General features: G+C 42.5%; 1 protein-coding gene across 2 annotated transcripts in view; it reads left to right on the forward strand.

Annotated features, from left to right (window-relative positions):
• Positions 1-6,174: 6,174 nt before the first annotated feature.
• Positions 6,175-12,223, forward strand: part of Txlng (taxilin gamma) — a 45,652-nt gene continuing 39,603 nt past the window's right edge. For both annotated transcript variants that reach the window (XM_032889679.1, XM_032889680.1), the window contains exon 1: positions 6,175-6,325. In XM_032889679.1, coding sequence (XP_032745570.1) covers positions 6,224-6,325 — 102 coding nt within the window. In that variant the 5' untranslated portion in view covers positions 6,175-6,223. The remainder of the gene's footprint in view (positions 6,326-12,223) is intronic.

A 12,223-nucleotide genomic window follows, 5' to 3' on the forward strand; every position in this document is an offset into this window, starting at 1 on the left:
GAGAGAGAGAGAGAGAGAGAGAGAGAGAGAGAGAGAGAGAGAGAGAGAGAGAGAGAGGGGAGAGAGAGAGAGAGAGAGAGAGAGAGAGAGAGAGAGAGAGAGCAGGTGGGCAAATATGGAGGCTAGAGGGCAACTTTTAGAAGTCAGTTCAGTCATTACATCATGGGTTCCAGGGATAGACTTCAGGTCACCATGCTGGCATGGCAGGTCCTTTTACCTGCGGGGCTATCTCACTGTTCCTTTTTTTTTTTTTAAGGCAGAGCCTCACAAAGATCGAGTGGGTCTTGAACTTGAGATACAGAAGAGAATAAACTTGAACTCCTGATCTTCCTCTCTTTATCATTCCCCAACACTCTATGCTGGGAATCCAGGTTGGTACCTTCATACCTGGTTTGAGAACCCCTTATTCTAAAGAAAGCGGTGCCCAGTGCCCACTCAGTCACTCAGATGTGAGAGGTGCTCAATGGGTTTTCGGTTAATGAATGTAAGCACAGAGCAGCTACCAACAACAACCTATGATGAACTTGGAACTCAGGCTGCCTGAGGTCCTTCCAGTGATACAGAGGAACATCACTGCCCAAAACAATCCAACAAGTCATAGGAGAGGGACTTGAGGAACGATGTTCTGGCCCTCATCTGAACAGATTTAGAAAATATAGTACCATTGAATCTTACTGATTCAGGGGATCCAGCTCTCTTTTTCATATGTGTGAGGGGTGTGTATGTGTTTGTAGACCAGAGGGCAACTTTGGGGTGCCATTCCTCCTTAGGTATCCTCATCTTGTTGTTTGAGTCAGTCTTTCACTTGAACCTGGGACTCACTGAGAAGGCTAGGCTGTGCCGCTTAGCCAGTGAGCTCCAGGATTCACCAGTCTCCTCCTCCATCACTGGGTTTACTGACATGTGCTGTAAAGCTTGGCTTGCTTTATTTAGATTATGTGTGTGTGTGTGTGTGTGTGTGTGTGTGTGTGTGTGTGTGTGTGTGTGTGTGTGTGTCTGTATCACATCAGTGCCCGGTGCCCTTGGAGTTCAGGAGAGAGCATCAGGTCCCCTGGAACTCGAATTATGGATGATCATGAGCTGGAAGCCCAACATAATTCCTCTATAAAAACAGGAAATGTTTTTAGTAGGTAAGTCATCTCTCCAGCCCAAACCTGGCTTTTCATAAGGATGTTGGGGATCAAACTCAGGTCCTGTGTTTGTGGGTTTGCATAGCAAGCACTTTATCAACCGAGCCATCACCTCAGTTCTTCCTTTCCTCCTGCTCCTCTTCTCTGTCTTTCTTTTTCCTTTTCCTCATCTTTGAGACAGAGTCTTACTTTGAAGGCAGGACTGCCCTCAAATTTTGGGCAATGCTCTTGCATCTGCCCCCAGAATACTAGTATTAAAGACATGTTTCACCATACCCAAGTAGAGAAAATCCTCTCCACTCCCCATTTTTTCAGCAAGTATGTGTTGAGAGCTTTCACTGTGCCTGGCATTTTGTAGGTATTGAGGATACATACATCCCATGCTCCATCCAAGCCCTCACTATCACAAGAAGTCCAGAATTTGTAACGAGCACCTGGGACACTCTGCCTGGGACTTGGGCTTCCTGGAGGGGAAATCTAAGTTACCCTTTTCCTCTGGGCAGATATCAATTACCCAAGTCCTCAGATATGACATATAAATAAACAAAATCAGAACGAACAAAAATGGATCCTTATTACTAACACATCTCACTGAATAGAAATCTCTATTTCTCTCTGTGGTCAAACCCACACAGCTAGCCCAACGCAATTTGATGAGAAGTTTAAAACTAGCTGGGTATGGCAGTACATGCCTTTAAAACCAGTGCTTGGGAGGCAGAGGCATGTTGATCACTCTGAGTTTGAGGCCAGCTCGGTTTACATGTCGAGTTCCAGGTTAATCAGCCAGGACTATATAGGAAGATTCTTTATAAAGGAAGGAAGAAAGAAAGGAAGGAAGGAAGGAAGAAAGAAAGAAAGAAAGAAAGAAAGAAAGGAAAAGGAAGGGAAAGGAAGGAAAAGGAAGGAAGAAAGGAAGAAAGAAGACCAAAAACAAATGGTAGGTATGGAGGTGGTGTGTTTCGTGGCTATAATCATAGCACTTGGGAGGGGGAAGTTGGAATATTGTTGCCACTTCAAGCTAACCTGGACAATAGAGGGAGATGGTATATATTCAAATATATCTCAAAAGTTAAAACGTTAAAGAAAACCATGCAAAGAAGGATACCATAGTCTAAATCTCTTAATAATCTTGCCTCCAGCTATGAATTCTGAGGGTTTCCACTGCCTAGAAATTCACTGCAGTAGCAACAGAATGCTCCCTCTGCAGTAGTGGTGAGTCTGTCTAGAGCACTTCATGGTTCCCAAAATGATGACTAGAACATCTGAAAGCTCGGAGCTGGGCTTCAAGTCACAGGAACAGTTTTGTGCTACATGCACAAGACTGTAATGAGTTTCTGAATGGGCCCGGGACATGGATCAGTAGTGGAGCCCTTGCTGGCAAGCAGAAGTCCTTCTGGGTTCCATCTTCACCACTGGGGAAAAAAAGAAAAGAAACATTCGAGATTTATTTTATCATGATTAAAACTTTTTTTATGAGTACTTCCATGTGGGTGTGGGTGTGTGTCCCTGTAGTTAGCATGTGCACATGCATGCAGATGCCCTTGTAGGTCAAAAGAGAGTATGTGATGCTCTGGAAGTTTAGTTACAGGTAGTTGAGCGGCATGTTGTAGGTGCTGGGGACCTTACTCCAATCCTCTAAAGAGCCTCAAGCACTCTCAACTGCTGAGCTATCTCTTCAGCTCCCTCCCAAAGAAAAAACAATACAAGTAATAAATAAGGTCCTTGGAATAAAAGGACTACTTACCAAGGTCCAGTCCTCAGTGAGCTGGGAGAGAATTCTGCCAAGCTTGCAAGCCTAAGTTTGCATGGCCTTTACCCTATTGTCAAGCAAATTTACAGGCGCTGTGCTTTAAACAGATACTTCCTGGAACAAAGGTGAAAACAATCAAGGAAGACTGTAAGGAGCACCCCTTAAAGACTCAGAAACAAAGACCTGAATGTGTTAGGCCTGGAATTCGAGCTCTCAATAGAATACATTAGCAGTCCAAGGCCAGCCTCAGCTACCAGAGTGGGGGGAGGAAACCCGAATTGGAAGGAAAGCAACTTGGGGTAAATGGGAAGTTTTGAAGGAAGGAAAGAGAAGGGAGACATTTTGTAATCAAATTATAATTTCAAAAATAAAAAAGAAGCCAAGTGGCAAATGCCTTCAATCTCAGCACTTAGGTGGCAGAGGCAGGCAGATCTTTGAGGTCTAGTCTAGGTCAGCCTGGTATCGGAAGTTCTGAGACAGCCAGAGCTACAGAGAGAACCTCTTGTCTCAAAAAAAAAGATATCAAAACAAGTTGGTTTGATTCAGGAAGGTGTGTGTGTGTGTGTGTGTGTGTGTGTGTGTGTGTGTGTACCTGGCAAACGCTATCTTTCTGTATAGTTTTATGTTATATTATTTCTGCTACAATGTATTTTTTTTGAGCCCAGGTCTCAAAATGTTACGTTATCATTTCTGCTTCTGCTACAGTGTATCCTCCACACCCCCCCCCAACACACCTCTTGAGCCCAGGTCTCAAGAAGTTACTTATCATTTCTGCTACAGTGTATCCTCTCCCCGCTTCCCAGCCCTGTTCTCTAGTTACTTCATCATTTCTGCTACAGCGTATTCTTTTTTGAGTAGTGTGTGTGTGTGTGTGTGTGTGTGTGTGTGTGTGTGTGTGTGTGTGTGTGTGAGAGAGAGAGAGAGAGAGAGAGAGAGAGAGAGAGAGAGAGAGAGAGAGAGAGTGTCAGTCTTACTGTTAGAGGCCTGGAACTTGGTATGTAGTTATTAGACACTGCTAGTCTTGAATGCACCAGACTGCCTGGTCTTGTTGTAACTATGTATACAAGGATGAGCCTGAATCTCTGATTCTCCTTTCTAGTTGTAATTTTCACTTCCCCAAAGCTGGGATTACAGGCATTTGTAACCATGCCTAGTTGACATACTCAACACCTGAAATCAGAAGTAACCATACTCTCAAATATTTTCCTGACTGGTGACTCAGGAAAAGAATTAACATATTGAGGAGTAATTTTCTTTTCTTTCTTTCTTTTTTCTTTTTGTTTTTTGAAATAGGGTTTCTCTATGTAGTTCAGCTGTCCCGTTGCACACCAATGCAAGGCTTATTTTCTAGTTTTCTTTCTTTCTTTCTTTCTTTCTTTCTTTCTTTTTTTTTTTTTTTTTTTTTTTTGAGACAGGGTCTTACTCTGCAATACTGGCTGGGCCTGGAACACATTAAGTAGGACAGACTAGCCTCAAACTCACAGAGATGCACCTGCCTGGGTTTCCTGAGTGCTGGTCTTAAAAACTTTCACCACCACACCAGGTTAAGGGGTAATTTTCTGACATCTGTTATAAATGTATTAACATGTTGTTTTGTGTAAACGAGATCTTTTTCCTAAGTCAAAAAAGAAAACTTTTCAGCTGGAGAGATGGCTCAGTGGTTAAGATTACTGACTGCTCTTCCAGAGGTCCTGAATTCAATTCCCCACAACCATATGGTGGCTCACAACCATCTGTAATGGAATCTGATGCCCTCTTCTAGCGTGTCTGAAGACAGCTACAGTGTACTTACATACAGGAAATAAATAAGTCTCTAAAAAATGTAATTTTGGTAGCTATCTGTTATTTTATTTAGTAGTATTTTTATGATTTAGTATAATTTAATTGTGGTACATTTTGTCACTCAAAGCCATGGAGAATTGTACTACTAATGTATTTATTCTAAGTCTTGCTGGGATAGCTTTCTTTTTAGAAGATGAAAAATGACTGTATATGCAGTCTGGCTGTGTCTTGAACAATGCTTTTGTTTTGAAATCTCAAACCTGGACTGAGGTGTCTGAATAATGGTATTTTTCTTAAATTAATAGTTAAAATTAAGAATTTCTTCAACTGAACTGAGCTGGAGTGTAGTTCAGTGGTTGAGTTCTGGTGTTGCATGCATGGGATCCTTGGTTTGATGACAAGCACCACAAAACAAGAATAGAACAATTAAACATTAAAAATGCCAAAGCACACCAATACCAAAATCAACCCTATTTTCTCCTAAGAATTTGCTCAATTGAAATTTTCTATCACTCGAGTTATTTATGTTTTGGATCCTGCTATCATTGATTTGTGTTCAACTGTAGGAAAAGTATGTTTGCACAGATTTTCATAGTGAATTATTTCAAATAATGTTTGTCTAGATGTCTAGATTTTGTGATAGTCTGTGACTTCTAGACTCTAGACCACTGAGGATCTGGTTTCATTAAATAGAAAACAGGGATATTTTGAGTGACCTTCTCCAACATATCAAGAAAAAAATAACTGTTAGTAAACAGAGTTCATAATATTTTTAACTAGCAAAACATATGGTGGGAAAAGCAAGACATTTTCAACACGAATTAATCTTGAACTAAGTGTGGAGAACTGTGCTTGAAGCCAGAGCAGTTGAGCAAAGGTGATTAGGCTTCCAGCCCATAGGAACTCTGGACAGTTATACCTTGGTGAGAACTCTGGTAGAGAGGCTGTCTGAAATCTGGGAAAGTGTCCAATGTCTCAAATTCTGAGATTGCATCTCCCACCTCAAAAGTAGCGAGGTTAGAGTCTCTTATTCCCAAATTATACTTGTACAGTTCTGAAGAGCAGCAATAAAAGCAAAACCACAAAAAATGTGTCTCTAGTTCTATTCCTTCTCAAACTCCGGAAGATTTTAAAACTTTTCTTATAAGTTAATAATGACTGCTTTCCGGTACCGCGACATTTCCCCTCAGAGACTACAAGCCCCAGAAGGCTGCACACTCAGCACAGTGGGTACTCTCCCCCCAACCTGGACGCTCCTATCCGGATCCAAGGCTGGACGCCTTGGCCGCACATTCTTCTGGGACTTGTAGTCTACTCCCTCTCCCAGTCCGCGCAGACTCCAGCGGCCTCTGCCTGCCCTTCGGCCCCAACCGAAGCCCAGCCCAAAATTCTATGCTCCCCACCCCCATCAAACTGCCTTCTTTCAGGAGCCAACCTCCTCCGGTCACGTGGGAAGACTCTCACGCTACGATTGGTTGGGGTGTAAAGGGGGCGGGGCCGAAACCCCTGAGAGGTTCCGTGCCTCTGGTCCAGCCGCTTGTTTGGCTGCTGCCGTCACCTCATGGCGACTCCGCTTGAGGAGGCAACGCGGGGAAGAGGCGGCGGTACTGAGGAGGCTATTGAGGGCGGACGGGGCGGACGGCGACGCAGCCCCCCGGAGAAGGTCAGTGGAGGAGACGCCTTCGTTGTGGTTGGGTCGCAGGGATGATTAGGTTACCCTTTTTGGGGTTCACCTCTTCACTTACCCCCTTTACCTTAAGCTGTGGGACGAACATCCGGCCCTTTCCCCCTTTTCCTTCAGAAGAGTGACGATAGTTGGGAGCAGGTGGGGGGGTTTGAGAGTGAAATGGATCGGGTGAGAAGGGACGACGGTTGGGACTTGGGAACACTAGGCGGTAGGGGGCTGAGGGAGGACAGGGTGGCCCCGGGACTGAGAGGGTGAAGGGGTGCTAGGCAGGGGCGCCCCAGGTGTGACAGCCACGTGCGGCAGGCGCTGCCCCGGGTCGTCAGGTGTTGTGTCTCAGCCTGTGTGGTCACTGTGCACTGGGACTCCGCTGTCCGAAGAGGTGGCGGTGTGGGGGTGGGGGCTTACCGGGGTACAGGATCGCCCTCCTGGTGTTGGGCAGGTGCGTAGGGCGCGCGCTGCGGGGTGCTCCCTGGCCTCTGAGCTGAGGCTGTTGCGCAGTAAGATAACAGCGCAGGAGTCGGGGCTGCCTTTCGCCCCTTCCCCCCTTCCCCTTGTCCCCGGCCCCCCGCGGCCCCCCGCGACACTGCGCGGGTGGCTACACGGAGGACGCCGCGGGGCTCCGGGGACTCATACCCGGGCTTAGTCTCTGGGCATCACTGACCTGCCATGAGTGTGAGGTTGGCGATGAGGTGGTGATGCTAGGGAACCAGCATCATCGTCTGGTAGCCGTCTCCCGGCTCCTATAACTACCCTCTCTTTTCTTTTCTTTCTTTTTAATTTGGTAAGTGGAAACTTGAGTGCCTCCTGGGCTTCGGTTTTGGTCTTTCTTAATCTAGGAGAGGAGCTGGACCGCTGTTCCCCCTTGCCTTACTTGACTCATGTCAAGGAGTTTTCAGTGTCTCCCTGGATACAAGAAAATCGAGATCTCTTTCAGAATGGGAGAAATCCACTTGTTCTGGAGCTCAGTGGGTGGAGTTTTGACAATGATTGCACAACGAGTAGGGTACAGGGCTTTCGGGCCCAGGAACCAAGAACTGGAGTGTATGGTATTGAAAAGGTGTAAATTCCGTCCCTTTGCCTTGCAGGAGAACATACTGAAACCGCTTGACTTGTTGGACACCCTGCTTGACCACTGAGAGCTATTTAATATTACTTAATTATGTATTTGACTAATCTTAAAAGCCACTCCTGTATGAAGTTACGAAATAATATTTTTCTAATGCGATTCATGAACTTCAAAAGGGGGAACAAAGGTCTGGTTTACATTTGAACAGTGTCAAGAATTGGCTTTTGGGGGCCTGTTTCTTTTCTCCCTCGCTTTTTTTTGGGGGGGGGGTTGTCCTGTAGCACTGACTGGCCTCATTTGACTATGTACCCCAAGTTTGTCTTGAACTTAGCATTTTCCTCTTGCCTTCGTTTCCTGAATGCTGAGATTACAGCATGAGCCACCACTCTGGCCTGGGGTGCTTTTTTTCTAAGGTCGGGTATTTTCCCGTTACATTCTGTCTCACAAAAGAAGGACCTACTGCTTGGAAGATGGGAAAAGAAGCCATGGCTGAAGAGTTCTTTATGGATTCAACACTGTCACTTTGGACATTTATTCCCTGAGGGTGGGGAGCCAAACTCAGTGTTTGATTTCATAGGTTCCCCAGGGGAGAACTCTGATAAAAAGCCACTGCAATTGAGGACATAAGTTCCCTTTTATGCCACTGGAATAAGGACAAAAAGTCATTAAATTAGGAAGTAAGGTTTAATCAACTAGTATTTTAAACTACAAGGGTAAGAGGTAATGACTCTTGGAGTTCAGAGCTTTGATTAATGGCTGGATATGAATAGTCTTGTATGTCTGTTTTAATTTTACTACCTTTATATTTCTTTGCTCATGTTCTTCTGGGAAACTTTTGGTTTCTATCTAACTATAAAATGGAATAAAAATTAACCTTACTTTTTGAGTCATCAGTTGAAAACTGGGTGAATATCTTGTGTCTGTAAACATTAATTTTTAATTGCTCATTCATGATCTTCAGTTTATTGATTCTAGGTGAAGAACCTAATAAAATACTCCTTTTTCCAACTTAACCTCTATATTTTTGTCTTTCAGGAAGCAGAAATGATGTTAAACAATTTCAGTTGTTTTTTTAAAGTATTGAAGGAATTGAGAAATGTGATTTCTTATTATTTATATTATAGGACTTGAAGGGAAGAAAAGTGGAGACAGGTTCTGTAGGTTCCTGGTTCAAATCATTTTTATTTTTCTGAGGTAGTGTCTGGCCTCCAAAGTGCTGTGCAAGTGAGATTACTACACTCACTTTTTCAAAAAAGAGACAGAATCTTGCTTTGTTCATCTGGCTGGCCTTGAACTCCTGTGCTTAAGTGCCTAGTCACTCTTGACCTGCTCAGTTAATTATAGCATAGTTTCATAACTATATTCACTTGAACAGGCTCTTGAGGTGCCTTTTCTCTTCTAAAGGTACTATTGCAGTATATTTTTAGGTGTCATTTGAGAAATTGCCTTAAAACTGCTGGTATTATAGACACTAACCACATGTAGAGATCTAATTTGCTTATTTTTTTAATACTAGGGATTGGGTGGTGGGGATTACAGGTTTGTACCATTAGGCCCAGCTTCAATTTGTTAAGGTTAAATAAAGTTTTAAACTTTCTTTTTCACTTATACTAGCCTAACTTCAAGAAGGCAAACAGACGTCTGTGAGTTCAAGCCCTGCCTAGACTACAAAGTGAGTTCTAAGACAGCCAGAGAAACCCTGTCTTCAAACACAAAACAGAACAAACAAACAAACACTAGTTATAAGGGTAAAGTACAGAGTTCTCATATTCCTGCTCACAAATACCCTTTCACTTATTTACATGTTGCAGTAATGTGTTACAATTTGTTAAGTTGTTCAGACACCACAGATACATTATTACCTACTAACCCCATCATGTTCAGGGTTCAGTGCTGTTATATAATGTATGAATTTTGACAAGTATATAATAACATGTGTCTAGGGTAGCCTGTGCTCTTAACTAGTCATCCTTCCCAACTGTTGACACCAACTGATCCCCCCGCCTCCCCGAGCTGAGGACCAACCCAGGGCCTTGCGTTTGCTAGCCAAGCGCTCTACCACTGAGCTAAATCCCCAACCCCCCAACTGATTTTTTTTAAACTTTGTTGATAATTATTTGTGTGTGTCTGTCTGTCAGTGTCAGTCATAATACATGTATGGTGGTCAGAAGACAACATTTACCATATGTGTTCCTATAAATCAAACTCAGGTTGGCAGCAAGTGCCTTTACCCTCTGAGCTATTTTTGCCAGCCTGTGGTGTGTTGTTTTATGGGATAGTATTTCACCATATAGCCCAGGCTGTCTTAAAGTTCTGATTCTCACACCTTAGCCTCCTGAATGCAGGGATTACAGGCATGTGCCATCATATCATGTCAACTTGCCACTGTGGGTATGTGTTTATTAGCAGACAGAGTCTCACTATGTAGTTCAGAATGTCTTCCAAACTGGTCATTTAACTGTCTTTATAGTTTAGTCCTTTCTAAAATGTCTCAGTGTTTTTTGTTTTTAACTAAAGTTCTGCTTGGGAATGTTAATAGATGATTTATCACCATTGAATAAAACTCTACTGGACAGACCTTGGAGAGATGTCTCAGCCATTAAGAGGATAACTGCTCTTATAGAGAACCAGAGTTCAATTCCTAGCACTCATATTAGGTGGCTTACAACTCCAACTTCAGGGAACTCTTTTTTTTTAAAGATTTATTTATTCTACATAAGTGCATTTGTTGTCTTCAGACACACCAGAAGAGGGCATCAGATCTCATTACAGAAGGTTGTAAGCCACCATGTGGTTACTGGGATTTGAACTCAGGACTTGTGGAAGAGCAGTCAGTGCTCTTAACCACTGAGACATCTCTCCTTCAGGGACCTTTTAATGCCTCCATGGGCACCTGCACATACCCCCACACATAAAGATAATTAAAAATAAAAATCTTGAACCATATTAAACTATTACTAAATTTGCTTCCAGATCTATAAACCATCTTGAAGACAAAAATATGTTTGGATTCACCTTAACCAAATCTTACATTTATATAGTGTCCTATCATTTTTATAGCATATTTGCAAATGCATTAATTCTTTTAGCATCACTCAGATGCTGTAGAGAAGGTTGGGCAGTTGACATTGCCCTCATTTACTGATGACACAGTGCTAGGTAAGGTCAGGTGATTTGCCCAAGGGATGAAGCTAAGTCTGGAACCCAATGCCCTTTCATCTATACTATGGTAATAAGTAGTGTAGCAGTGGGTAAATAGTATGGGTTTTAGAGTCAAGACTCTTGGCTCTCTGCCACTTAACAGCTCTGTAACCTTGGGCACATTTCTCATGGTACAAGCCTTGATTGGATTGTTGAGAAAGTGGGGTTGCTGCTCTCTACATATTAGCATTATTGTGAGGAGTGAGTTGATGTGACATTTGGCCTAGTGTGGAGTAATATAAGATTTTATATACTTTGGAAGGGATAGCATATGGTAGATGAGATTCTCTTGCTATTCTGGGTGCTATTCATTTTGTAATCCCTCTTCCAGGCTTTGTCCTCGCTCCCATTCCCAGAATGTCTGTAAGAAAGCCGACAGGGCTCCGCAAGAGTACAGTTCAGAGAGGAATCATTTCTGTTAATTTTTTTCTCTTATTTGCCAAATGGATTAACTTCCATTTTTCTGGCATAGATAGTAATAAGTAAGTTGATCTAGTTACATTAATTTAACTATTGCCGAGGTTATATTTAAAAAATTATTTTTAATTATGTCTATGTATAGGGCTATGTGAGTGTCAGTGCTTGTGGAGGCCAGAAGAGGGCATTGAATTCCCTGGAGCTGAAGTGCCACCACATTTCCTGTACATTTCTTTTTTTTTTTTTTTTTTTTTTTTTTTTTTTTTTTGGTTCTTTTTTTCGAGCTGGGGATCGAACCTTGAGGGCCTTGCGCCTCCTAGGCAAGCGCTCTACCACTGAGCCAAATCCCCAACCCCTCCTGTACATTTCTTAATTTTTCTTCAGAGCTGGGTAGCATTCCATTTTTAAAATATTCATTTTCCATTTCTAAAATTTCATTATCTATTCATCTGTTGATTGACAACTAAGTTGATTCCAAGTCTTTGCTGTAGTGAATAAAGCAGCAATAAACATATACAAATAATCTTCAAATTGATTTCCACAATGGCTGTATTAATTTTTACCCCACAAAATTTAACATCTACTCACAGTTGACCTGGATGTGATGGCAGAGACGGGCAGATCTCTGAATTGGAGGCGAGCCTGGTCTACATAGAAAGTTCCAGGATAGCCAGAGCTTCATAGTGAGACCCTGTCTCAAAACAAAACAAAATAAATTTGGACCACATTTTTATGATTCCTAGTTGAAGTACTGTTTCCACTTGCAACTAATTAAACTATTAGTTGTGAAAAAGGTACATAAAATAATCAGTGTATCCTACATTGTCAAAAATCTTTTTATTAGAATTTATTGTCTTGAGTGTTGATTTCTATATTGTATTTCCAAAGTGTCTAAAGAATGATCTTTATTATCCCTTCTGTGAATAATAACGATTTATAACACTCATACATTTTTACCTATCTAATAGAAAAGTCAAAGGAGAAAGGAGAGAAAGATAGAGCAGTAGTTTAGAAACACCTTTTCTTTTTCTGTGCCATACCATGCCAACCTCTCCATAGGGTCCCATACTAGCCTAGGCTGTCTGAAAACTCAGGATGTATGTAACCTTGTTAGCCTTAATCTTGTGGCAGTCCTGCTCCGCTGTTCCGGCTTCCCAAATTCTGGGATTATAGGCTTGAGTGACTACATA

Source organism: Rattus rattus, chromosome X (genome assembly GCF_011064425.1).
Source record: "Rattus rattus isolate New Zealand chromosome X, Rrattus_CSIRO_v1, whole genome shotgun sequence".
In the NCBI taxonomy this organism is placed as follows: Eukaryota; Metazoa; Chordata; class Mammalia; order Rodentia; family Muridae; genus Rattus; species Rattus rattus.